We start from the raw sequence: 26,218 nt of genomic DNA, 5'->3' as shown, positions 1-26,218 counted from the left end.
CACTCACTGGGCTTGGCCAGGAACTACAGCCCCAAAACCATGACGACAGCAGCTTATGTTCCTCAGACACTTGCTGTGTGCCTTGCCCTGCTCCAAGCACCACGTGTGTATCGTGTCATTAAATCCTCCCAGCTGCCCTGTCCCATTTGACACATGAGGAAAATGAGGCATGGACAGCTCTATAGTAACTGGTCCTAGGTCACGGAGCTGGAAGGAGTATGTTGGGGTTCTAAGCCAGGCGGTCGGGCTCCAGCGACCAGGCTCACCACCACTGTGATTTCCTGCCTGGTCCAGGCAAAGGATTTGAATCAGCAGGATTTGGTGATGGAGTGGGTGTAACAAAAGAAGCAAAGGAGGCTGACCTCCAGCACAGAAACCTTCCACTGGGATGGGGGCACAGGAGAAGCCTGGTGGGCAGGCAGGGCTGCAGTGACACTCAGTTTAGGCAAATTGGTTGAGGTATCTGTTGGACATGGAAGCAGGATGAACATCCAGGTGGCATCTGGCTTACAGAGGAGAAATATGAGGCTCATGGTCCCATAGTGAAGCCAGAACCTGAACCCAGGAGCTGTGACTACAAGCGTGGCTGCCCAGCGCCCAAATCCCGAGAAAAAGCCCGTTCTGGGTCCAGGGTACAAAGGCAAATGATCTCTGACCGCCCCATTTGTGCTCCACGTGTGGGCCCCACTCACTCTAAAGGAGTGGATCAGCAAGAAGGACTCCGACCACAGCTGCAGGATCCCGTCCTTGGTGACAGTCAGGAAATGCCCGGTCTTCTTGAAGCGCTGGATCAAAAACTCCACTTTCACAACCTCACACCCATGACTCCTGTCGGAGGTAATGAGAGAGAGGAGCCCAAACACAACAGAGCAAAGACACAGAGGGGGAAGGAGAAGACAAGCAGGCTCCACACGACGCGGAATTCTGCCCCTCTTCCAAGCAGAGTGCTGCTATTATCAACAGTAGCCAAAAGGGAAAGAGACCCATCCCAAGCCAGTCTGCTTCTTCCTCATGGGATGGGGCAGAAGAGACAGAGAAGAGAGATTTTTGCAAACCTTTTATTGAAAAGATGGCCCAGAGAAGGCAAGTAGAGTAGGGCTTATTGACTGAAAACCGTATAATAACACTGATTCCAGCAACTGCTCTAGTGCTGCAGGGTGGAGAGGAGATAGAACCCAAGAATGAGAGAAAAGTGGGCAGGGGGCTATGAGAAATTGGGGCCTCCTGCACACAACATTTCATCACCAAGAACATGCCCTGAGCACAGCAAACAGCTTCTGGGGCAGGTCTGGCTGCAGAGGTAGCCACATTCAGCCTCCCAGCAAGCCTCAATGCTACCTGCTAGTGGTAGCTTCTTTCCTGTCCCAAAGTTGGCTAAGCCAGCTACCTGGCAATTAAAGGGCACTGCCGTTTTGACTTCCTGACACAGCACACACTCTCTTATATGATGCCCACACCTCTGGGCCCCAGCAGGGCGGGTGATGTTAGCTCACCTTATAGGGAGCAACCCAGAGGATAACCATGTCCTGGAACTAGAACCAGGCACCTTGATCCCTATTCCAGCCACAGCCCTTTCCAAATGATGCGACACATGGCTTAAAAATGACCCAATCACTGTGAAATTCTACTTTGTTGCAATCTCTGCAGAAGAGAGCGGGAGGTGTGTATCTGGACACGGCTGTCCTCTCTTCTGCTCTCAGCCCATAGCTCTGTCCAGATCCTGATGAATATTCTCAGTCACCCCTCTAGCTGTCACCTCCAGTTTTGCCTCTTCTGTCAGGGCCAAGAGACTGTGAGGAACAGACACAACAGGTAGGAGCTATGAAGTGAGGAGAGCCCTAGGAACTGTCACCTTGTGAAGTCTTGGTTTTGTCATCTACACAATGAGACAGCACCTCCATCTCCTCGGGTTGTAGTGGGATCAAGGAGACGGTGCATTTGGTGAGCTGGGCCCAGGCTCAGAACTGGCCAGCCAACCTTTAGAAGCTACTCTCTCATGAAGGTAATTAAATATTATTTGGCTATTTTCTCCTCCAAGCCTGAATGTTCTCCAGGTTTGTAGGTTGAGCATATAAACAGAACGTAGGGGCAAGCTTCTTGACATTTTTGATTCAGGCATTTTAACCACCCTTGGGAATTCAAATGTCCCAAGGAAATAAACCATTGAAGGCTTGGCTACAGCAAGCAAGATTTCCATGTCAAAATCTCTCATTATTCAATTAAGTCTTGACCCAAAACTTCTTAAGGTACCTTTTCATGGTTTTCATTTAAACCATCTTCTCTACCAACCTCTAGATTGCCGAGGGCCGGGCCGCCTGCCTTCTACCGCCTGCCTTCTAGTTCGTGGTGTCGCCATGGCCTGCTCTGGGTGTGGTCCCGAGGACAGACCCACCACAGTCCCTCCTAACCAGGCCACAGATGTGGGTTGCCACACCCTGTACCTCAGGACCCAGCTCCCAGCCCCAGCCTCCTGCACCAGGCAGCTGGTGCTCCAGCCCAAGGTGGGCTCTGGGAAGGCAGCCAGCAGCCTCCGGGCAGCCCAGTAGGACTGAGTCCCTGGAGTGCTCCTCACTCTTAGGGTATTTTGAGGGGCGGGGGCAGACAGGGCCACAGCACAGAGAGAGGATGAGGAGAAAGTCCAGAGGGCACAGCGGGGGAGGAGTGCAGGAGGAACGCACAGGTAGGGTCAGGCAGAAGTCAAGGCAGGGACAGAGCTGCATGCTTCAGGAGAGACAGAGGGGCTGCTCCCGAGGTCTGGAGCAGGCTCTAGCTCCCTATCGCTTCAGGGAAAAGCCCTGTCCCCACTGGGTGAGGCATCTGTGTCCTGTGGATGAGACTGCCTGCCCCACTCAGCCCCGGCCCCAGGAGGAAGCAGGAGGAGCCATGCTGTGGGTTAAGGACTGGGAGGAGCAATCAGAGCAACCCCACCACTTCCATTTGCTGTTATTTCTGAGCCTCAGTTTCCTCATCTGTAAAATGGGGACAAATCACCTACCTAATGCTCATGCCCACCTACTCAGTTGTGAGGCTGAAAGGAGCTGAAGGACATCAAGCACCAGGCCCAGTGCCAGACCCTTGGTGGCCCCCTCAGAGTGTGGCTCAGGGACTGAGGAAGGGTACCAGCTGCAGGGCCTGAGCAGCCCTGTTCAGACCCACCCTTCAGCCCAACAAGAGGCTCCTTACAGGGGGATGATCCTCATGGGCAGGTGGAAGCGCAGGTGGCACTGGGTCTTCCTCATCAACTCCTTTCCCTGGAACTCGCGCATCATATAATCCACGTAGTTCGACTGCCTCAGGAAGAAACGCAAGGTGGGGGTGTGGGGGGGGGGGTGTTGGCCCAGTGGTCTGAGCCCTGGGCTTTGGAAATCCAAGCCCAGCTTCCAGTGTTCGCCCCCATCCCTCGCAGCTCCTTCCAAGGGGCTCTGGGAGCCCTCCTGCCCCCAGGCTGGCTGAGGAAAGTTGCCTAGCAACAGAGCTGTTTGGATCTGAATTGGGCGAAGGGCCTATTGGCAAGTGTATCTGTGAAGACAGCATAGCAGCGTCTCCCTCCAAAGCATTTCTGTAATGCTAGGGCAGCGACTGTCACCCTTTTCCATCTCATGGCACACAGAAACTACTGACTTAAAATTCTGTGGCACACCAAAAAAATACATTTTTTGCCTATCTGACCAAAAATATAGGTATAATTTTGATTCATTCACACCAGATGGCTATTGTTGTGTTGGCTGTTGTCATTTTTTAAATTTGACAACCTGAGGGAAAAGAGGTCAGTGCCCCTGACTAAATAGTCATCAAGTGTTGCATGTTTTTAATACTCTTGAGGCACCTCACCTGAAAATCACTAGATACATCTTCACATCACTTCCACATCTGGCATCTCATCTGAGTCTATTTATTCACCCCCCCTTCATGGATGATAAGGCTGTGCCCATATAAGTGTAGATGAGTTGCCACAGCTCATCTATAAATTATCTGCAGGGGAGGACACATAAGCCAGGACACTAGGGCAACTCTCGACGACTGATCTGCCTCACAAAAGTAGGACCAAGGCCAAAACGGGCCACCAGGTGAGGCCATGACAAGAAATAGGGAGTTGTTAAGAAATATCATTGTGCCAATGGCAGAGACGCTGGACATGTGTTTATTATAGAATATTAAGGGAAATGAAAGCAAAAACAAAAACAAAAAAAACAGAATGTACCCTAAGCCAAAGGGGAGGTATGATAGGGCAGTTAACACATGGGCTCTTGCGGCAAGCTCCCCGGGTCTGAGATGGGCTTGCCTGCTAACTAGCTCCATAACCCTGGGCAAGGTTCTTAACTTTTCTGTGCCTTGGTTTCCCAGCCTGTCAAGCAGACGAAAACAATAGCACCTACCCCATGGGATTCCTGTGAGGTTTAAGTAAAATAATACCTAAAGTGCTTAGCACAATGCCAGGTGTACGTGCTATTTATCATTGTCATCATCCTGACATTAATATGACAGACTTTTTTTTTATACTTTTCTGTATTCTTTAATGTCTCTTTTTAAAGATTTTATTTATTTGTTTAGAGGGGAAGAGAGAGAGAGAAACCTCAATGTGTGGTTGTTTCTTACACGCCCCCAACCAGGGATCTGGCCCACAACCCAGGCATGTGCCCTGACTGGGAATCAAACTGGCAACCTTTTGGCTCGCAGGTGGGTGCTCAATCCACTGAGCCACACCAGCCAGGGCACTTTTCTGTATTGTTAAATACTATACAGTATATGCTCATTGTAGAACATTTAGAAACAGAAAAAAACAAAAGCATTATTATTAACATGTTCTAAAACCCTGACATTTTGGGATTTAACAGCCACAGATTTACCTGTTCCTAAGTCACCGTTAAAGGGCCTGAGGTGGTTGTGGCCCTGGCTGAAATCCCCTGAGCTGGTCGAGAGGCTGGTGTGCACTCTGTCCATGTCATGCAGAAGTCACTAATGTTTGTCATATACTCTCCTTATCCCAGGAGGGGAATGAGCTGTGATGAGCCACAAAAGTCTCAGGAGGGCTCCCCTCAAAGAATTTGGGGATTCCCTCTATTCAACATGCACCCCAGAATCCACAGGAGGCTTTCTGATGTTGCACTGTCCCCATCTTCAACCTTCCATGTGCTTCGCTGACTGGCCAAGGCCTGGACCCTCCAGCCTCCCTCCCGCTACCTGAGGCAGCAGGGGGCCCTCCTCACCCAGGTGATGAAGCCATTACAATCTCTGTCCATTTTCAAAAACAGCGCCTCTAGCATCTCATCTGACACATTGCTCAGATTCTTCTTCATGGCCTTGATGAAAGCCTCCATGACCAGGACTTCAAAAGAAAGAAGAAAGAATACTGTCCACTTCATCACAACCCATCACCGGCCACAACATGCTTGCGTGTCTCAGTGCTGAAGGGGGACACACAGAGGATCACATTTGCTGGGTTATCTGTTGTATCACCTGTTCAACATCCAATCACCCACAAATACTGGCTGCACTCCTTCCAAGCACGGTGTTGGCCCCGCCGCTAGGGGGCGGGGGGTGTACTAAAAAAAGATCAGATCCCATTTCTCAACAAATCAGACAGACCAGGCATCAAGACAAAGGAAACTTATTAAAAAATAAACAAAAGGAAGGAGTGAAAGGAAAGGAGAGGAAAGGAAAGGAAAGGAAGAAAGGAAGGAAGGAAGGAAAGAAGGAAACAAAAGAAAATAATGGCAGCAAATAGACAAATTAAAACATACAGAGGGATTCCCGGCAGGGCACATGACTAGGTTGCACGTTAGATCCCCAGTTAGGGACGCGTGAGAGGCAACCACACAGTGATGTTCCTCTCCCTCTCTTTCTCCTTTCCCCTCTCTCTACAAATAAATAAATAAATAAAACCGTTTTTAAAAAATTAGAACATTATTTAAAAAAAAACAAAACATAGAGGGGGAGGTGAAATGCATCTTTTAAAGGCAATTAAAATACAAGTTTTGGCTGGAGGGAGAGATGGGGAGAGGAAAATACAAGAGGGCAGGAATAAAATATCTCCTGTGCTGGATTTTGTGGTTCTAAGGGACTCTGCAAAAGAGTCAACAATAACATCTATCTAGATTTTTTTTTTAATGACAGTATGTATTCATAAAGTGCTTCTAAAACCCCTCCAAGTATCTGGAGTCCTTGCCCCAAAGGCCATGCATTATCCGTCCTCTCCCATCCTCCCCTCCAGTGCTGCTCCTGCATTCTCTGCTCGGCCGTGAAGTCCTCACACTCTCTCTCACACCACCACACTCCCACCTGGGGGCCTCTGCACTGTCTGGTGCCTGTCCCCCCGTCCTGCCCAGGGAAGCCTTCCTTGGGACTATTTAAGGAGGCCCCACCCCCACACCCAGCTCTACTGTCCTCCTGACATACCTTATCACCACTCCAGCCCCTGAGTTCTGGGGGTGCAGGGCTGAACCTATCCCCCCATGCCTGGGTCCCCTCCATGTTTCTCTCCGCACTAGGATGTGATGGCAGTGATACTGGGGGCCAGTCTCATCTGTGTTTATTCACACTGACCATGTAATGAAGAGGGCTCATGAGGAAACTGTGGCACAGAGAGGTGAGGTTCCATGCCCAAGGTCACACAGCTGGGACATGGTGGAGCCCGTGGCTGACCCCAGCAAGCCGGCTCCAGAGGTCCTGCTTTGACCCCACTTTGTGCTCCTCATAAAACACCCAGCACAGTGCTACAGCCACAATTATTATTCTTTATTGCTAGATTGAGGAACAAGTGAAAGCCTGAACAAAGCCTGTCCTGCTCAAAGAAGGATCCATGGTATTTATCTGAAGCCAGAGCCGAGAGGCTTACGCATTCTGAGGGGCATTTCGTGGTCCTCTGCATATGACATGGACATCATATGACAGAGAGCAGGGTGGAGAAGTGTCTTAGTGCAGCGTGTAATGAGCAAACTCCTCGCTCTAGGGGTTGAGTCCTTTCAGTGTTTAAGAAACCATATGTATTGTTCACTGTCGTATTATTTTAATCTACTTCTTTTCATAAAGGGTCTACCAATTTTTTTTTTTTTTTTGAGAAAAAAAAGAGTAGACGCAAAGGTTTCAGAAAAGAAATGTACACTGTGGAGCACAGGCAAGACCTCTGCTCGTCACCTCTGAAAGGAAGCACTCACCCATCTCACCCCAAATGGTTAATTAAAAGCTCTCAGGTTGAATGTGACAATATCACTTCCCTGGAGAAGGGGTCACTGCCAGGACCGGGCAGGAGGGCACTCTCTGGGGGGCTCCCTGACTTCTGCCAGCCCTCTCCCCTGAGCCACCAGTGACCTCAGACCACACCTGATGGTGCCTTTCTTTGTCTTGGGGCCTCCTCCCTGTGAGCAGAGGCCCCACTGGCCACTCCCACCCCCCTGGGCAGCTATGTCTCCTCCAGGTCAGCTGCCTGCCCTGCCCTGTCACTGGGTCTGTCCCTCCTCATCATTGTCCTTTGCTTTACCACGGGAGGCTCTCTGAGTGACCTCCTCTATTCCCCATCTCCACATCTCAGGAGAGAATTTCTTTCCCACGTCCCTGACTCTATTTCCAAGTGTCCCCACCCCGCCCCGCCCCCCAACTCATGCTTAAAATCCAGCTTATCTTTATCCCAAAACTTGTTCCCCTTTCCTGTGTTTGTCACCTTTGCTAATGTCGTGTCGTCATCCCCCCCCCCCACCAGACACACAGGCTGAAAACCCGAGGGGTTTTCCAAGTCCTCTTTCCTAAGTCCTCCTAAGAAGCCTTTGATCCTAGAATGCAGGCGCTGTCATTCTCCCAACCACACAGGCGAGGACCCAGAGGACACTTGCCCAAGTGCACACGGAGGCGCAGCAGGGATTTGAAACTGAATCCTGCCCTCCTCTCTGTCATAATCGCCACTATCTGATGTAGGGCAGGGCTCTTTCAACCAAGCCTCCCCACATCCACCCAGCCTCCTTGCAGGTGTACATGTGTCACCACCGCCTGTCATTCCGTCAGTCCCACTGCTGGCGTTTAGGGGCCCTGCTGAGTGAGTCACCCCTCCGTACCCCCTTGCTCCCCCCCTTGCCCCAGGACACCCCCCTCCCTCTAGCACACTGCCCGCTGCACCTCCCCTCCGCTGTTGCCCTCCTCCCCATGTCCTGGGAACTCCTGCCTTTCCAGGCAGGTTTCTAACCATGCGCACATGCATCCCAAAGTGCCCCACCACTGCCCCCAGCCCCACCCCGTTCTCTTTCTTTGTAATACAAAGACGTAGAATTATGGACTATTTTCTTATACTTACAAGCATTTTAAAAATACATGCTATATTAAAAATATTCAAGGACCAAACGTTGCCTCCTAACCTCCCCTCTGCCCTTGGGGAAATGCGCATGGGCTCCCCAATGGTTCCTAGGACACAACCACAGAGATGAGCCACTGCGCTGCGTGCTCACATCCCCTCCATCACCTCTGCTCTCTGGGGTGCTACACGCGGTATAGGGAGCCCCCCAAAGCACAGGCTTGGTGTCCGAGGCCCTGGGCCATTCCATGTGGGCATGCTGTTGGTACATGTGAGCAAAGGCCCCAGGCTCCTCAAGTTTACGTCCAGGACACCTGCCTGCGCTGCAGAGCTTCCATGAGAACAGAACAAAATCCCACAAAAGGGCTTTATAACCCATAAATCTCCGTTCCAACGCTGATGTTTATCATGCCTGGCAGTGCTGGGTAAAATGTCTGTCGGGGACCCTGCCACTGATGTCCACCCAGAAGCACCTGCACAGAAGGTAGACCCCAGCTCAGTGCCAATCCCTCCGCCCCTGAGCAGCCTGCAGGCTCCCCAAGGCGTGATGGGGCTGTGGGCACACACTCTCAAAACCCCCAAAGATAGGTGGGCACTTCTCTTAAAGAACCACAGACCCACCTCAAAGACCTTGGTTCAACCGACAGAAAACTAGGGCCGGGAAAGGGAATTTGCAGAAGAGGAGAGCCCTGTCTGCGCCCTTGTCCTCCGAGGCAGGCAGTGTTGGCCAGAGCTCCCGAGAAATGGCATCGAGCCCATGCTCAGAATACATCTGTTTTAAAGTCTTTTGAAAGAGGAAAACGATCCTGTTTTCCTTACCCTACATCAGCTAAAGGTGAATTTTCCTTTCCTCTATTTAAACCATGAGCAGTTTTTTTAAAAATGAGGAGCCACTCTTTTACATTGATATGAAAAGATTACCAATATATATTAGGTAAAAAGCAAGAGGAAAAACTTAGGTTAAAAAATATCTTTTTAAAAAAGCAAGGAGCAGACAATTGTAGGGATCCTTTTACAATGTGTACCAGTACCAAATCATCACATTGTACACTTTAAACATATTATAATTTTACTTGTCAGTTACACCTCAATAAAGCTCGGGGTTGGGGGAGCAAGGAGTAGAACAGGGTGGGCAGTAGGTCGCCACTGCGTATCAGATGGGGAGGAGACTATGCCCACTTCTGTGCTTGTCCAGCAGAGGGCAACATTTCTCTGTGTGCCAAAAAGGTTTCAAGGGAAAGCACGTTTTGAACTTTGAACTGCACGGCTATATTACCTATTCAGAACAAACACAAACACAATCAAAATTGTGGCCAAAGCTGGCACTGTCAGGATTCTCCAAGACACAATGGTGGCAGCTCCTGGCTGCCAAACACAAACACGGAAGGACTCCGGTTAGGAATCACCTCTTCAGACCGGTCACAAATGGTTCCTCCCCAGCCTCACTCTGCTTCTCCGTAAACTGGGGACTTCTTATCTTTTCCTGCCCACATCACAGTGTGACTGTAAAACTCAAAAGAAACTGATGGGGTGAGCAGTCAGGACCCCAGCACTGCTGTTCATAGTTTAGTGGATATAAACAAAGATGCCTTTAAGTATTCCTTTTATATTACTTAATATGTATCATCCCAATGGGGAAAAAAACAAGGTCTAAGGAGAGAAAAATGCTTGATGCACAAAGGATGTTCTTCACAATGTTAAACTCAATAAACCTAAATGTCCAAATATGAGGGAATGGCTTGGTCAACCACTTGCACTCATTAGTAATGAGGGTTTGGAAGACCACATAACAATATGAATCAACATGAAGAAGAAAAGAAGGGTCTGGAATTACATATATAGTACGATTACAGACATGTAAAAACACACACAGCCATATGTGGCAGAGGCCGTGGGACGTCCGCCTCGTAGTGTTCGCGTCCTCCTGTGATCCCCTCCCCTTGACCATGGTGGGACATGTGACTTGCTTCTAACCAATATGGCAGAGGTGATGAGATGTATAGGACCATGTGAACATGATTCCATGACTATAAGATTGCAGCCCCGTCTTGGTGGAGTTTCTCTCTCCCTAGCTGGCTTGAGCCTAGAAATCAGCCGCATCGGAGAACTGCACATGGCCAGGACCTGCAGGCAGCTCTTGGAGCTGAAGGCAGCTTCCAGCCAACCGCCAGAAAAAAACAGGAGCCCTCAGTCCTGCAGCTGCAAGGAGCTGGATTTTGCCAACAACTGAATGAGCTCAGAAGTGGATCCTTCCCCAGACAAACCCCAGATGATACCACGACCCCAGCTACCATCTAAGTCAGTAAGTTTGTGGATACTGTTACACAGCAATAGATAATAAGCCACAAATATGAAATTGTTTGGAAGGAAATACACCAAAATGCTGACAGTGGTTACATTTTGGTGTTTGGATTAGGGGCATTTTTTTTTTCTAGGTCCCAAGTAGCCTCCAATATGCTTATGATACTTATATAACAATGAAAAGTTTTAAAGGAGACACTGGACACTAAAATATTCGTCAAGTCTGAATCCTCCCCACACTGCAGGTACTGGGTCCCACCCTGTGCAAAAGCCAGGAGACCAAGCCCACAATGCATTACCTCCAGCTGAGTTTACATCATCCTCAAACATTTTCTCCACCTTGGCCAGGTGCAGCTCGGTAAACAGCTGAGGCTCACGTTGGAAGTCGGGCATCTGGCTGAGGATGACAGACGGTGTCGGGGAGCTAAGGACCTCCTTGCTCTTCTGGAATCTAGCTGGAGTGGACGGCTGGAGCAAATATGACTACAAAAACCAGGGACTAAATAGGTTAATTTCCAGCACTGAACATTTTAAAGCACATCTTATTGAAAGAGAGACCGTTTGGGGAAGGACAGGGTATGGTGTGTTACTGATGCAAACAAGTCTTGACCACTTTCAAACCTAGGAAGACCAAGACATATCTAGACTGCTTCTCCTAACTTTGGCAAGTTCTTTTACAGATGCCACAACTGAGGCTCAACCAGATTAGTGGACACAGCCAAGGTCCCACCTCACGCATAACAGGACTCATTTATAAGGTGCTTCGGTTCAGTAACCATGGTTTCAAATCTCCAGTGGTCAGAATTCAAGACCCCAAGGAATCCAGCTCCATGTTTCCCCAATTTGATATGGTCCCAACTAGCCCAGACACCCCCCTGGGTCAGATCAGATCATCTGCACGCCCACCAGAGCTTGTGAAGACCCATCCATCAGGGGCTTGCGACTTCCTCCTCCCACTCACCTCCCCACATCCCCCCAAAAGCTGCCCCCACCCCTTCACCCCTTAACAATCAACAATGCTTCCTCTCTTTGACTCCTACAGGTCTCATTTTGACACTTAGCACAATGCTTCAGGTCACTAAAGGATCAGGTCCTCAAAGCCTGCCGCTCACAAAAGACAGCAGGTGTATGCTGTGACATGATGGCCACTGAGTGCTGCTCCCTGAGACATACTTGCTTTGGGCTTTGGGAACCCCAGCCCCACCAAGCAAGCAAAATGCTCATCTCCTGCGAAGTTTCATCCATTCATTCATAGTCTCCACACATTGGTTGAGTGCCAGGCACTGTGGGCACACAAGGGAACCGAGTGGAGGCCTGCCTTCCCAGAGCCAGGCAGATGAGCCACGCAGGCCCTCAGATTAGAAAGCTGAGCACCAACTTTGGCTCTTCCCTCCTCCTCCTATGCATTCTTACGGTCCCTTCTACTAGGTCTTACTGTGATTCATCTCCTACATCTAAACCCTCCTCTCACACATTCGTGCCCCAGCCCGAACCCTGGCCATTTGCTGGAACAAGTACAATGGCCTCCCCTAACTGGGCCCCGAGTCTGGACTTGCCTCCCAATTCACCTCCCAACCCTGGTGCCAGTCACCTTTCTGGAAGGCAAATCTGATCCACTCTGACACCACTACTGAGTATGGCATTCGAGGCCCTTTGCAAAGTAGCCCTCACCTGTCTGTCTAGTTCCGGTGCACACCCCATGGTCCAGGCACAGCAAGGGCTCCCAGCACCCCCAGAGGCAGCACACATTGCACTTCTACTGACATTTTTCCCTCTATGTAATACAGACCATCACGCCCAGAGGTGAACTCCTACCCATTCTTCAAAGTCTGGCTCAAATGGCACCTCCTCCAAGGAACTTTTCTATAACTTTCAGGTAGGAGTCATCACTGCCACCTCTGTGCTCCCAAACTCTTTGCTCATATCTTCCGTGCATGTATGATTCTTGTGCGTCTGTCCATGCACGTGTGATAGGATACACACAGATGGAGAGTCCCAGGGCTCTGGGCTAGATTTCTGCCTGGCTCCCTACTTCCGAGCTTATTATCTTGGGCATATCACATCAATTCTCTGAGCCACAAGTGTCTTCGTCAGCAAAAGAGACCCACAATACCCACCTGGCAGGGCTGAGGTAAGATTTAAATGACACCTGAACACATGCGAGGCCCCAGCAAGCTGCAGTCACACCATAAATGATGGCTCCTATTATGACTCCTCTCAGAGTGAGCTTTTTGAAAGCAAGGGCATATTTATCTTAATTTAATTTATACTAATTTTCTCTAGAAATCCCCAGCCCCAAGCACATAATAGACACTAAATAGTTATCTGACTTGATAGTAATTTGTACAGCCCATCACACCGTTACCACAACTGGGCTGAAGAGAATTAAGTACTGTCCATGGAGAGACTGAAACTGGGTAGCCTCACATGTGCGGCCCTTGGTCCATGCAAGGCTTTAAAAGGAAAAACCAGGCTGCCTCAGCACACACTTCAGTTTCCTTTCTGGCCTAGTAAACATCTGAGTCTGCAAGCCCTGGTGAGAGGCTGATAACCCACATAGACTTCTGTGCTGATGACTGATGTTTGGGTGGCTCTGGAACATCCCCTCCCGCCATCAACTCTGATGGTTTCCTTACCTTTTGAGGATGAGGACTCTTGTTCAAGTCCTCAGAAGATACTGGTCTTGACCTAGAATAGGGAATCATAGTTGCTTGAACTCCAGTCTTTGTAACAACCATGTGGGAGGCTGGCCTAGCTGGGTCACAGGAAGGTGCAAAGGAAGTCAGGGTGAAGCGGGGGTGGCTGCCCGGAGCCCATGGACACTTCAGCACGCACCTGTGAGCATCCCCTTTCCTGTAGGGGCTTCCCCAGCAGGGAGCTTTCCCAAGCGTACACTTGTTTTCTCTCCCCTGATGGAAAAGAGCTGTCCTACTAAAGCCCTGGAGCTTCTCAAGTTACTATACTCCTGGCTTAACGCCACAAGCTTCCTATAGGGGGCCATCCTTTTTACAGAATTAAGAAAATAAGGTCCAGGGGCAGGCCTGTGTCCAAAGGGGTCAAAGACAGGCACCATGGGGTGACAGGACAGGTCCAATGTTCCACTTCATATGCCTTCCCATCCCTCCTCTGAAGCCCTTGGAGACAGTACATCTTTGGGAGAAGTGACAGAACCCTCCTGACAGTAGCCAAGGTTCAGGGAAAGTGTGGGGAAGAGGTCTGTCCCTGGAGCTCTGCTCTGAGAATATGAAGGACACATTTCCATTAGGTGAGTGGCATCTCCATAGAAGATGGAAGACGGCGAGTCTCACCAGCAGGAATGGAGAGGGTAGTACTCTGAGATGGCAGGGGAGTGGCCAAGAAAGAGTCAAGACCCACACACCCTAGGTGGACAGAGCAAAGGAGCCAGCTTGGCTTGGCAAAGGGCTCCTGGGGGAGGGGAAGGGAAGGGAAGGATAGTGGGAAAGAAGAGGGAAAAGAAAAACGGAAGTAGAATGTAGAATTTTAAATTACCTCACCAGGGAGGCTGAACAGGTGAAGGGCAGTTGTGAACATTCATCAGCATGAGATGGAAGGAGAGGAACACCGAGGACTGGTCCACCGTGTCCTAACCTGAGTGTCTTGGCAGCAGCTCAGATGTAAGGACCAAAGGAGACAGAGGAGCCCAAGGAAAGATTTGGAAACCAAGAACCAGAGTAACCAAGGGGAATGCCAGAAACATTTCTAGAAAAGGGAGCAAAGAGGGAAAGCAGCCTGATTCATGTTATGCTGAACTGTCCAATTAGAAATAAAAACAAAAACAGGGGGGAAATAAAGATTACATTTAAAAAAAGAAATAAATAAAAAACAAATACCTGGAACTATGGGGACTGAAACTTGAGGAGTGGCTACATTTAGGAGCTAGAAAGAGGAGGCGAAACACGGAAGAGACAGGATGAGTGAGCTAGGAGGATGGGATGCGTCAGAGGACTGAAATGACAAGAAAGTGAAAACGACCCTGAACATGGCAGTGAAAGGTCACCAGTGGGGAACAAAAGGTTATAGGAGTGGATTTGTAAATCAATTTCTGCTAAGGACACATGCATGTGTGTATTGGCACAAGCGTAGCAAGAGCCTAGAAAATTATACACCAAATGTAATGGCAATTGTTTCTGGCCGGTGAGATTATGGAGGATTTCTTAAGCTCTATTTTTTTCCTAATTCAAAAAAAGTCCATGACTATCTTTAAAATGTATTTCAGTGGAGTGGGTGGCATGGTGGGCAGCAATTTAAGTCACTCGTCTGTGAAAGAACGTTGTACAAAGTGGTCGCTGCAGCATTGTTCATGGTGGCAAAAAAATAAAGTGAACGGCTGTGAGAAGAAGGATGGCTCAAAGATCAGCACACCTGTGCTCAGAATGTGACCCAAGCACCCAAAAGCATGAATCTGGCCTTCTGCAGATGGCAAGGAGGGATCACCAGGAGATACGAATAACTTAGAAAAGATGCTGGAGTGCACGTGTGATGCCAATTTTTGTAAAAGAATCACTAACAGGTATGTGTTTAATCACATACATTGTGTACACACATACACATAATTTGTAAATAGGAACCCCCTTAATGATTATGAGACCACCCTCATAACAAGTCTCATCACTTTAAATGTTTGTAAGTTAATATACTATGGAATATTCTATTCTCCTACCTTAACAAATATACTTTCAAAACAATCTGGAAGACCAGTTTAAAATTCAGAATTCTTGAAACTGCTCATCCCAGTGCCTGAGTTTGGCAGTGTGGGGAGAGCCAGCCACTAAGCCCTCTGCCTACCCACTCTGTCCTGCCAAGGGGCTTGTGAATGGTGGCGTACACGGATATCCCAGCACACACAGCCAGGCTGCACTCCCCATCACCTACACTGCTCCAGCCACCTCAAGCCTAAGGAGGACTGCCTCAAAAGTGATGTTCTGAGGGGCAGGCTCCCATAGACCCTGGAGTCAGATTCAAAGCCCATTGGGTAGAAAATTTCAGTACTTAGAGCAGCAGGGGAGGGGAGCCTCTGGGTGACCTTGCTAGAGAGGGACATGGTGAGAGGAGGGACAAAATGGGACACGTCCCAGAGCCTTCTTGCCTGGGTCAAAGTGAGGGACTGTACTATCAGTATGAAGTAACGAGTACAGAGAAAAACACATAAGGACACACACTAGGTGTTGATACTGGTTATGGTTGGGGGCTAATGTGCCAAAAGATGAGCAAAGAATAAAGGAATACTAAGAAGTCCACACTAACCAAAGGCACGTGTATCATCACAAATATGTAAAGCAGAAAAACACGAGAATGTTTATAAAGAAAATGAGCATGTTTTGCTTTGTTTTCAAGTCTTGACAATTAAAAGTAACATCACCACTGAGGGAGCAAAAGACCACTGCATGCGTCCTGGGGCCCTGCATTCAGGACCCATCACCTTGGTGGTGTCACGGACAAGCATGCGTCACCTAAATCAAATCAGGGGAAATGAGGCAAACCCAAACTGCAAGGCATTCTGCAAAATAACTGGGTTTTACTCTAAAATTGTGAGTGTCAGGAAAAACAAAGAAAGGCTAAGGCACTGCTCCAGATAAAAGGTGCTAAAGAGAGCTAACAGCTCAAGGCAACACGTGATTCTGGGCTGGATCCCAGGCTAGGGGGAAATAAAAAAGCTCAAGGGCCATCAGGACCACTGGTGACAGCTGAACACAGCCTCTACGTCCTCAGATAATACTGAATTAATACTCCCCGCTTCTGACCTGTACTGTTATTAGGGAGCGGCCCTGTGCTAGGAAACACACACTCAAGCATTTCAGAGTAAAGGGGCATAACGTCTGCAACTTACTCTCAAATGGCTCAATGAACACACACAATAATAAAGCAAATGGGGCAAAATGTTTGGTTAGTCGATCTGGGCAAAGGGGAATTCTTTACATTATTCTTACAACTACTTAGAAAACTTTAATTATTTCAAAACTAAAAATTTTATGAGAGAAATGTGTTTAACCAGGAGAGAGAGAACTCTGTGTATGTTCACGGACTGAGGCAACAAGAGGGAAAACAAAGGTCGGTGCAGGACAAGAGACACACCCAAGAGACACGAAGGAAGGGCACGAAGCAGAGAGAGGAGTACCAGTCCTCCGACACCGGCAAGAAGGGAACTTCAGATGTAGAATTAAATTTGTATTTAGAGTAGACCATGAGGAAGGGCAGGAGAAGCCTCGCTGGTTGGCCTCCATTCATTCCCTAAAGTTCACCTGCTCTGCGGGTAGGAGCCCAGAACTGTACAAACCTGGAACCAGCAGTGGAGCCTGGAACAGCCACTACTGGCACACATTAGGGATGGAAGAGGAGGAACTGGTTTGCTATGTAGTTTGTTAAGAATTTGTAGGGGCAGATGAAAAGCTGTCCTGGAAATGGATAGGAGAGGCCCTCCTGCTCAGCCTTTCATCTCAGGCAAATGGTGCCCAATCTTTTAGAAGTGACTTTATCCCCAACCCCTCACTCACCCTGGCCCCATGCGATCTCCCCAGTGAAGCTCGCTGGCCATATCCGACAGAGGCTCATTGGTGTTTGACTTCCACCTCAAGTGAGATATACTGGCAGCTGTCCTGCATCCAAAGCAGCTCCTCTATGAAGTTGCTGTGGAACTCTGGGAGCTTCCACCTAACGGCAGTCAGCTGGCCACACTGAGAACTGGGAAATGAGACAGAATTCCATGTGCAGAACACAAAACGGAACATCAGAACCCATCCCACAAACCATAACAACGCAGCCATTTTTCCTCCAATTTGAGATATTCTCTTTATTGACATTGAACTTACAGCAGTGACAGGAGCTACGGCACACATTGCCAGGACAAGTGTGAGTACAAAACGACCCATTGGACAAATACAGCACAGAATGCCCATCTCTCACAGAAATTGTGGAAAATGCCAGGGAGCCTTATGACAAAGCAGGGTTCACCATAACCCAATGGTGAACTTGCTCCCACAGTTGGGACAAGAGAAGGCACAGCACCAGCTTCTTAACATACCCTCTGCACGAGCTCCAATTCTTTGTAAAGAGCAAGGCCACAAGAACACTGTATGTGAGAGGGGGGCCTACACATCAGACTTCAGAGCAGGCCTGGACTCGGCGCAACATGGTTCCTTCATGGTCCATGGCCCAATGCAGCAGGGTGAATGGGCCAAAGGTAAATCTCTTGGGGAATTTCAACCAGGGACATGGAGTCCAGATTTAAAGATACCCAGCTACATCACATTTCTTGATGACATATGTGTTACCGAAATGTAACTGACCATGACATAAGACACTCCCCCAGACCTACACCACAAAGAGGGCACCACAACTTTATGGAAAAAATTTCTGATCCCATTCCATCAATAACAGAGAAAAGATTTTACCACATTGTAGAACATTGAAAGTAGAGTGGTTCAATGAAATGTCATAAAAGATACAGGTCTTTTAAATCAGTTTTATTAAACTAGGTCTTAATAAGCTAGGAAGGTTTATTTTAAAAAAACAGTAACAACAAAAAACAAGGCTGGAGGCCCTACATTTGACTGCTTCCCAGTATTTTGTTGTTTCTGGCCCAGTGCTTTCATTTCCAATCCAATGTTATTGTTTCTACATACAGTAGTTTCTGCATTTATCAATATTTTTATACAGGCTAAATTCTGTCACAATAAATATACTTTTCCTTCCCTAGAAAGAAACATGAAAAAAGGAGAAATATTAAGATACATTCCTTTAGGTAAGGAAAGGTTCAGAAAACTCCCACCTAAAGAGTGAAAATAGAAGCAATCAATAACTCAGGTTAGGGGAAAAAAAAAAAGAAGAAGAGGTAGGATGGAAGGACATTTGGAAGGAAAAAAAAAATCTCCTAGATAAACCTCTGCACAAAAATAATTCTGGGAAAAAGTGCCAAGTCCCACTTGAGACTAGTTCCAGCATCACCTGCCAACCCTAAGGCGATTCTGAGTCCTAAGAGGAGAGCTGGAACGCTGCCAGGGCTGCAGTGACTGACACAGCTAACTGCTCCAAGGCAGGCTCCTCCGCTCTCTCAGCAGCAATGCCAATCTTCTCCTCCCCAGTGTGACCACTGTGGGTTTTAAATCGTCAAAACCTGCATCCTAATACACAATTATACATCAATTATACCTCAGTGAAGTTTAAAAAGAACAAACTTGCATCTGCAGCTTTTATATCATTTTTCAAAAATTTTAAGATGCAAATTGCTTTGCTGAATTTAGTTTGTAAGAATTTGTAGGGGCAGGTCACTTAGGGCCAAAGGGAGATAAAGCTGTCCTGGAAATGGGTAAGATATGTTCTCCCGCCCAGCCTTTGACATGTATGTTAGCCAAGAATAGAGGCTTTTTCCTTTCAAACACAAATAAATGAGATAGATTTCAAAATGCTGTAATACAAGAAAAAAGGCAGATTCTCAATGTGGCTACTTACCCATCTCCTCCCCGCTAAAAAGAATAAAGGTGGGGGAGGGCGGTAAATATTAAGTCAGAAAGTTAAAAATCCTTAGGAAATTTTTTAAAAATAATTTTTTCATTCAACATTGAATTCTTTTCCCAGCCTTTCAAATTAATAGGGACGGAGGTATACACACAGCCTATAACTACCTATAAAACACACTTAATAGTTTATTCCATTTTTCCAAGCAGCATTTAAAATATCCAAGTAAAAACAGCCATCATATATAATTACACACAGTTGACTCTCACATTGTTCTGTAGAAAAACATAAAATACCCACAAATAATGGTGTTATCGTGTTAGAAACCTTTAGAATGCTGAAATCCAGGTGACCTTGTAGTATGCTGGATCTTAAATATATATACGCACACACACACATATATTAATAGGCCCCTTTATGAGAAATATAAATAGCAACACGATAAAACAGCTGTGAAGCAAGAGAGGAAAGAAATCTGAAGGTCACTCAAGCTGCGATTAGGATAAACCACAACCTGGGTACAACACATCTAGATTCCTGCACTAAGTGGTGATCCGGGGATGGAGTAGTATTAGCAAAGCTCTCACTGAAGCTTGCTGCAGTCTGCAAAAAAAAAAAAAAAAAAAAAAAAAACGAGCACTTTTGTTGAACCACTTGTTACTTCTCCTCTAAAAGTCTCTTCTTTTGTCAAAACTTTTATTAAAACACTACCACTATATACTCTTTACAATTTCATTGTCAAGAACTTTCTTCAAAATTTCTCACATGTGTGTAGCTAATGCCGAGAAACACTGTACTTTTCTTTGAACCAAATTTTCCCTCAACTGATGAAAACTGGTCTCCAGAGGCAACAGTTGCCAGGACTGAGCACTCCCCTACTCTTTCCTGTGCCAGTGTCCTATTGGCTTTTATTAGAGACCCAACAAACATTTTCTGGCCCAGAAGGGATCTGGGGGAAACCATCCTCCCGCTCAGGGCCTGGAGGAGGACTCTGTCTCAACTCCGAGTCCTTGGCCTCCTGATCATAGAAGTCTCCCTCATTTATTTTGGTAAAGGTCAAAGAAGGGCTCTAGCCCCATATTCCCTTTAAATATTCTATCTACCCACTTGTATATTTATTTAACCTTGGACTTAACTTTGATAGTTTACACTACAAGCTGTGTGATCATTCATTAAGGCTGAATCTTAAAAACTCATCTCTGTTTCCACTGGAAATTTGTAAATAAAGCCAGCTTTGTTAAGACTTTCCCTGCTGGACTGAATCTCATATGCCAGTTTCCCAAATCTCATTCCACCACAAAAACTGAAAGTTAAAGACATCAGGGAATAGCCCTGCTAAGTTGGTTAAAGCATCATCCTGACACATCAAAGTTGTGGGTTCAACCCCTGGTCAGGGCACATACAAGAATCAACCAATGAATGCACAAATAAGTGGAACAACAAATCAATGTTTATCTCTCTCCCTTCCTCTCTCTAAAATGAATACAATTTTTAAAAAATCAGTCAATAGAATAAATTACTCTTCCTGCTCTTCCTCATACCCACATCCACCCTATCCTCACCAATAATTCCTGCAGTCTGTGAAAACCATTCTAAGTAAACCAGGAAAAAGTTAAGGGAGAAAATTTTTTTTAGTTTCTGAGATAAGACATCTTACAGGAATTTCAGACTGCTGACAGATCCCTTTGCAATTCTAAATCGCTCTCTTGATATAAAGTTTGAGGCTTTGGTGGCTGACCTGGCTTGCTTTCAAACGGTCACAGCACAAAGATTTGCCTCTCCCCACCTGCAGACACATGTCTGTGAAGGCTATATTTTCATTTTACATTTCAGAACTTCAGAAGTATTACAGACTATTTAAATTTTAGTTTATATATATGATTTAAGATCTTGGATTGAGGGGCCTAGAATTCCTACTCTAAGGCTATGCTTACTTAGATAACCAAATTAATGAAAGCTACCTAAAACCTCAACAGAAAGTTTCTGTGCTCCAAGGACTAGAGTATTACCACTCTTCAATTCAGACCTTCGAAAGTTACAACTGTAACAATCTGGCTCAAGTCTTCCGGGTTAATGGTTCTAACTTAAGTTTCAATGGGCTTTCTTTCAGACAAGGACTCTGAATATTCAGTTGTATCTTCACATGTGAAAACCATGAGAAAAAAAGTTCCAAGCATCAGAAATAAATATGAACTCATCTGGTCTTATAATTTTATAAATGGAATGTGTGAATTAAGAAGTATGACATATTCCTAATTTTAAACCAATAGCAACGGTGTCAAGACAAATGACTGGTCATTCACAAACACTGACCACAGGCTCAGGTTCAGCTTGGTTCACAGCAACTATTTCCCCTCTCTGCTGACAGCAGTCAGATCTGGGCCACTCACACACTAGCAAACTAATCTGATTAGGCTGATCAGGCTTAATGCCTCAGTTTTGTTTGCACATTATGATTAACTATGCTGAACATTACAAAAGGAGCTCCTCATACCAAATCTTAGAAGACAATCCTTAAAGAAAAACTTCTCTAGGTCTCTTTGGTTATAGCAAAAGAAAAGCCTTCCTTTCAAACATCGTATTACATTCTTAAAGAAAATCCAGTTTTTTAAATCAGTGAATCTGAATTATTGAATCAATGAATCTTCATAAAAGGAAATGATGGAGTGTGTGTTTAGACCTCAATTTCACAAAAAAACAACAACAAAAAAAAAAGTGAAAATCACGATTTGAAAACTGAAGGAAGCTGGGCTTATCAATACCACCAAGCTAAAAAAGAAACACTGAAAAATCTTATTGCTTATTTTAGAAAATACTCAAAGCCTATCTTGAATGCCCTTCTGATTTTTTCAGGACACAAAACCCCGCCCTATGTTTTTCTGATCTAGAAACAAAATTTCAGACTGGATCTGAAGAACCCATGCGGGGCCATCTAACGTCATCGCTGCTGTCAGCTCACTGAGATCAGTGAGGGAGGCACTTCAGCTGACGTCTACATCCCTGTTTTGCAGGTCAGAACAGAAGAAAGGTCAATTAGCTCAAAAGTCACAAAGCCAGTAGGGACCTAGAAGGACTAATTCCTCTACCCTCCCACCACCACTGAGCCCCCCAATCCCGTGCCAGAACAGGACTTGAACTTGCAGGCATACATGTAAGGAAAAAGTATAGGACTCAGGACTACATCAAGCCTAGGTCATCTGAGGTACAGAATAAAATGCAGACTTTCAATCTTCTGACTTGAAATTTCTGGAGATGGACTTTAGAAATATGTCAGTCAAGTTCCCCAGGTGATCTTGAAGCCCATCAGTTTGAGGACCACCAACCAGCATGAGTGAATCCTAAATCCACATCCAAATCCAGCCAGAAAACCCATTTGTTTACCTATTCTCCATGCAACACAGAACCTGCCAAGCAAACCAAGCAGCTTATTCAAATTTACTGTACCAGTGACCTAACCTGAGTTAAGTCACACGAGAAGACTTTATGTGCCTCAGCCTCAAGAGTCAGGTCAATGGACTTAGGTCAGAGGTATACACAGTATCAGCTTCACTCTTTCCAAGGTAACTTCTCAGTTGACATCACCCAAGAGTATCTTTGCAAACTCCATGCCCTCCTGAAGGTGTCTTCTTATAGATTACCAACACAGTTGGTGTTAAATTCCTTCTGAAGGTGCGTAACAGTTCAAGGAAGGTGCCAAACCATTAACTTCTAGAGGAAGTAATATGGGTGTAACCCTAGTCAAAATCATCAAGTTGGGTTTACAGAGCATCCGTAACTGTGGTAGGTACTCTAAAGATCATACAAAAAACTGCCTTCTACCTATTTAACTTTATTTCATATTGAAAATGGGAGCAAGTCTTCTGAACTCATTTCGTACGATAAGACAATTTTTAAGAGAAAGAAAAAAATAATGAAAACTTCAGGTTTATTTTATAAAGATTGTGTTCAATGCCTTTAAAACATACTTTCAAGAAAAACAAACATATAAACAAGGTATTTCCCCATGGTCCTGCTGTATAGCTGAGGAGGAAACAGCCTAAAAAGGCATCACAGGAGCTAGTCCAAGCCTTGGACTTCTGAAGTACCTCTCACAATAGTATAAAATGCAAAACAGCAGGAGGCTGAGAAATGTAATGTGAAGAATGGGGGGTGGGGGGCAGGCTCAGAAATAAGCACATTTGAAAAAACAGTGAAGGATTTTAAAAAGATCAGTCCTAATTTAAGAAAGAAGCATCGGTACCTTATCGTTTGAACTTAGAAGAACATACCCAGGGCAAGACAAATTTCAAAAGACATGACACACTTGAAGTACAGAATTTTATTTAGAAACTGTTTAAAGTAGAAAAAAACCCTGTCAAGAAAGACCAGGTGGAAAACGGATTCCCAATAAAATGGAATTTTAGGGTAACAAAAGTCTAAAAGGCCACAAAAGAGAAATAGCACCACTGTTATTTGAACAATGGCTAGTTACTTGCATTTTTGGCATTGATAATCACGGAACTGGATCTGGGTTTTCCTCTGAATTCCACAGCATGCACTACACAACAGTTTATCATAAAATACCTGCTTTCTACACACATTTTAGGACAAACTACCACCAGAAACAAATCAATACAAATACATCAGGGGCTGAGCAATCTCAGTAGTGGGTGACACAGAATTTGCAGAATTCTGCTGAACAAAGGAAATGAATAGGCTGCGGGCAAAGCAAATGAGCGAGTGTTAAGGAATGAAATATTTTAAATATTAATAATTAATTCAGACATGGTACTGTATTTTCTGCAAAAGAAAATTTACATTTAATAACACGCTAACAAATTTTATCTCCGAAGAGATTAGTGCACTGGCAAAGTACTCTGTAACAGCGGAGGGCTGTGGACAGCAGGTACCAGAAACACGCAGCCTTGCAGATCCCAAGGCAGCGATGGCCTTCACTGATCACCCCCTTTGTCAGGGGTCCAAAAGGAACTTGCAGCATGATCACCTGCCAGCTGAACTTCCACTCTAAGCAGCAGACTTTAAGGAGCCATAAAGGAGTCCCCAGTGGGCAAGGGAAGCAGAGAAATATGTTAAATATAAACTTAAAAGACAGTAAAATGGGACACAACCCCCGCTCAAATCCCAGAGATGTGGGCAAGTCCCCAAAAGTAGTTGTTAGATTTAAAAACTGAACACACCTCATTTCCCAAAAAAAACCACAGTACATAGGAATCTCAGGGGTAATTGGAAAAATCATCAGAGAAATGCTCAATGAAAATCAAGCTATTCAACTCAAACATCTCAGGGTTGAAACACACCCTGTATTCATTCAGCCAACAGTGCCTCTTGCTTGTTAGCAGAGATGCAATTGGTCAAGGAACCAAATGGCTTTACAGAGCAGTTTTTTAAGTCTCCTTCTGGGCCAAGGTTAGGCCTGTGAAGATTCAGGCAGCCCTGCGAGGCCTGCGAACAGCAGGCTCCAAAGTTCCAAGGTCTGGTCCTTCCTTCCCAGACGCAAGGGCAACACACAAACTCTCCTCTCAGGTTACATTTCATATTTTGAAATATGGAAGCATATTTTAAATACTCTTAAGGCATTTATTTATTAAAACGTTCTTTGCCAAAATTTCAGATTAGCTTAAAATTCAAATCAGTCTTATCACATAAAAACACCTTCTCCAGCAATCAGTGGTACCGGCGTCCGTATGGTGAGCCCATGGGTTAGCCTCTTTGTTTCCTAGATGAACCCACTAGATGTTAATACTGCTCTGCTACAAGATAAAAGTTCCTAACTCAAACTTATTGGAAAAGGAGTGAAACTTCTGCAAAGTGCACTTTAAGAAGAGGTACTTTTTGCTTATGGAAAGAAACCAGTGAGTCCTCTAAGAATAATAAAAGGGAGTATTTTACAGTTAAGCACATGATTTGGAGTGAAGAATTCAGATGTTGCTCTGCTGCCAGGATGTTAATTAATACTCTTCTTGTTCCTCCTGCGGGCCCCCTTCATCAGGTATCACAAAGCCTTCCTAAAATGGGAAAATGAGAAGGGAAAGCTATTACTCAACACTGAATAATCAGTTTCTACTGTGGGTTCACTGTCCTATATTCAAAGTCAACAGTTCTTCTTGTCTCTACCACAAACTTGGCATTTAATGGCACAAGGCCAGGGGACCACTATTTTATTCCTTAGGCAGTGGGCTCCATCTCACAAGACAAAAAATGAGCACAATCAAATGGTGACGGATGTATATACATTTTCTTGATTATAGTGATGATCTCATGTCATCAAGTTGTACTTAAATATGTACAGTTTGTTATGTCAACTCTACCTCAATAAGGTTGTTTAAAAAAGGAGCCCTGACTGGTGTGGGTTGTGTGTTGTCCCCTAAACCCAAGGTCGCTGGTTTGATTACTGGTCAGGACACATGCCTGGGCTGCGAGCTAGGTCCTGGGTTGGGAGCCTGCAAGAGGCAACCAATTAATGTTTCCCTCACACAACGATGCTTCTCTCCCTCTCTTTCTTCCCCTCTTTCCCTCTCTCTAAAAATAAATAAATAAAATCTTTTTTAAAAAGGGGAAGGGAGGAGTTCAGGAAGGGAAAGAAAGTTACCCTCAACAATCCCTGAGGTCACCATAGAGTTCAGTAGCATACCATATACTCTCAATAAACTGTCTACAGCCAGTTTTCCCTTTACACATTCCCGACATTTAGAAATCATGCTTGCTATTTATGAGTGTTGTGGGTGTTTTAAGTGTTTAAACATAAACAATGCCTGTGCAAAAATAGCTGCAAGATTGACCCAACACAAAGGGCATGGGCAATGAGCAGGTTTCCGGGGCATTCTGGCACATACTACTGACTACACCAACATAAAAACTGGACTTCCCTTTCAACCACCATCTTTTTTTTTTTTAAACAAATCTCTACGGTTGAATTTACTTAACATATAACTCCACTAAAATAATACTCAGACTAGACTAAGAACCCCTAAATGCTCATCATCTTTATTTTCATCATCTGGCACAGAGCAAGCCTGAAATAAAAATTTATTTAACAAATTATCAACTTTTCAGTCATCTGTTTTAATCCACCAAATTCACTTGGTAGAGGACAGTGTTAATGACAGCATGAATATTATCTTACATCTGCATACTACATACACATTACAAATTACTTAGACATATACC

The 26,218-nt window shown here is 45.7% G+C and overlaps 2 protein-coding genes across 3 annotated transcripts in view; both read right to left on the bottom strand.

The window, feature by feature from the left end:
• Positions 1 to 11,550, bottom strand: part of EFCAB8 (EF-hand calcium binding domain 8) — a 45,282-nt gene extending 33,732 nt beyond the window's left edge. Inside the window, exons 1-5 of the mRNA XM_090285041.1 lie at positions 11,541 to 11,550; positions 10,879 to 11,034; positions 5,208 to 5,326; positions 3,184 to 3,287; positions 693 to 828 (exon numbers count right to left, since the gene is read on the bottom strand). Of these exons, the coding sequence (XP_090141167.1) occupies positions 693 to 828; positions 3,184 to 3,287; positions 5,208 to 5,326; positions 10,879 to 11,034; positions 11,541 to 11,550 (525 nt within the window). The remainder of the gene's footprint in view (positions 1 to 692; positions 829 to 3,183; positions 3,288 to 5,207; positions 5,327 to 10,878; positions 11,035 to 11,540) is intronic.
• Positions 11,551 to 24,688: 13,138 nt separating this feature from the next.
• Positions 24,689 to 26,218, bottom strand: part of MAPRE1 (microtubule associated protein RP/EB family member 1) — a 30,894-nt gene continuing 29,364 nt past the window's right edge. For both annotated transcript variants that reach the window (XM_090286229.1, XM_090286230.1), the window contains exon 7: positions 24,689 to 25,056. In XM_090286229.1, coding sequence (XP_090142355.1) covers positions 25,000 to 25,056 — 57 coding nt within the window. In that variant the 3' untranslated portion in view covers positions 24,689 to 24,999. The remainder of the gene's footprint in view (positions 25,057 to 26,218) is intronic.

Source organism: Furipterus horrens, unplaced genomic scaffold (assembly GCF_987537825.1).
Source record: "Furipterus horrens unplaced genomic scaffold, mFurHor1.1.pri manual_scaffold_8, whole genome shotgun sequence".
NCBI lineage: Eukaryota > Metazoa > Chordata > Mammalia > Chiroptera > Furipteridae > Furipterus > Furipterus horrens.
The sequence above is the reverse complement of the archived record's forward strand: the minus strand, read 5'-3'. Positions and strand labels throughout refer to the sequence as shown.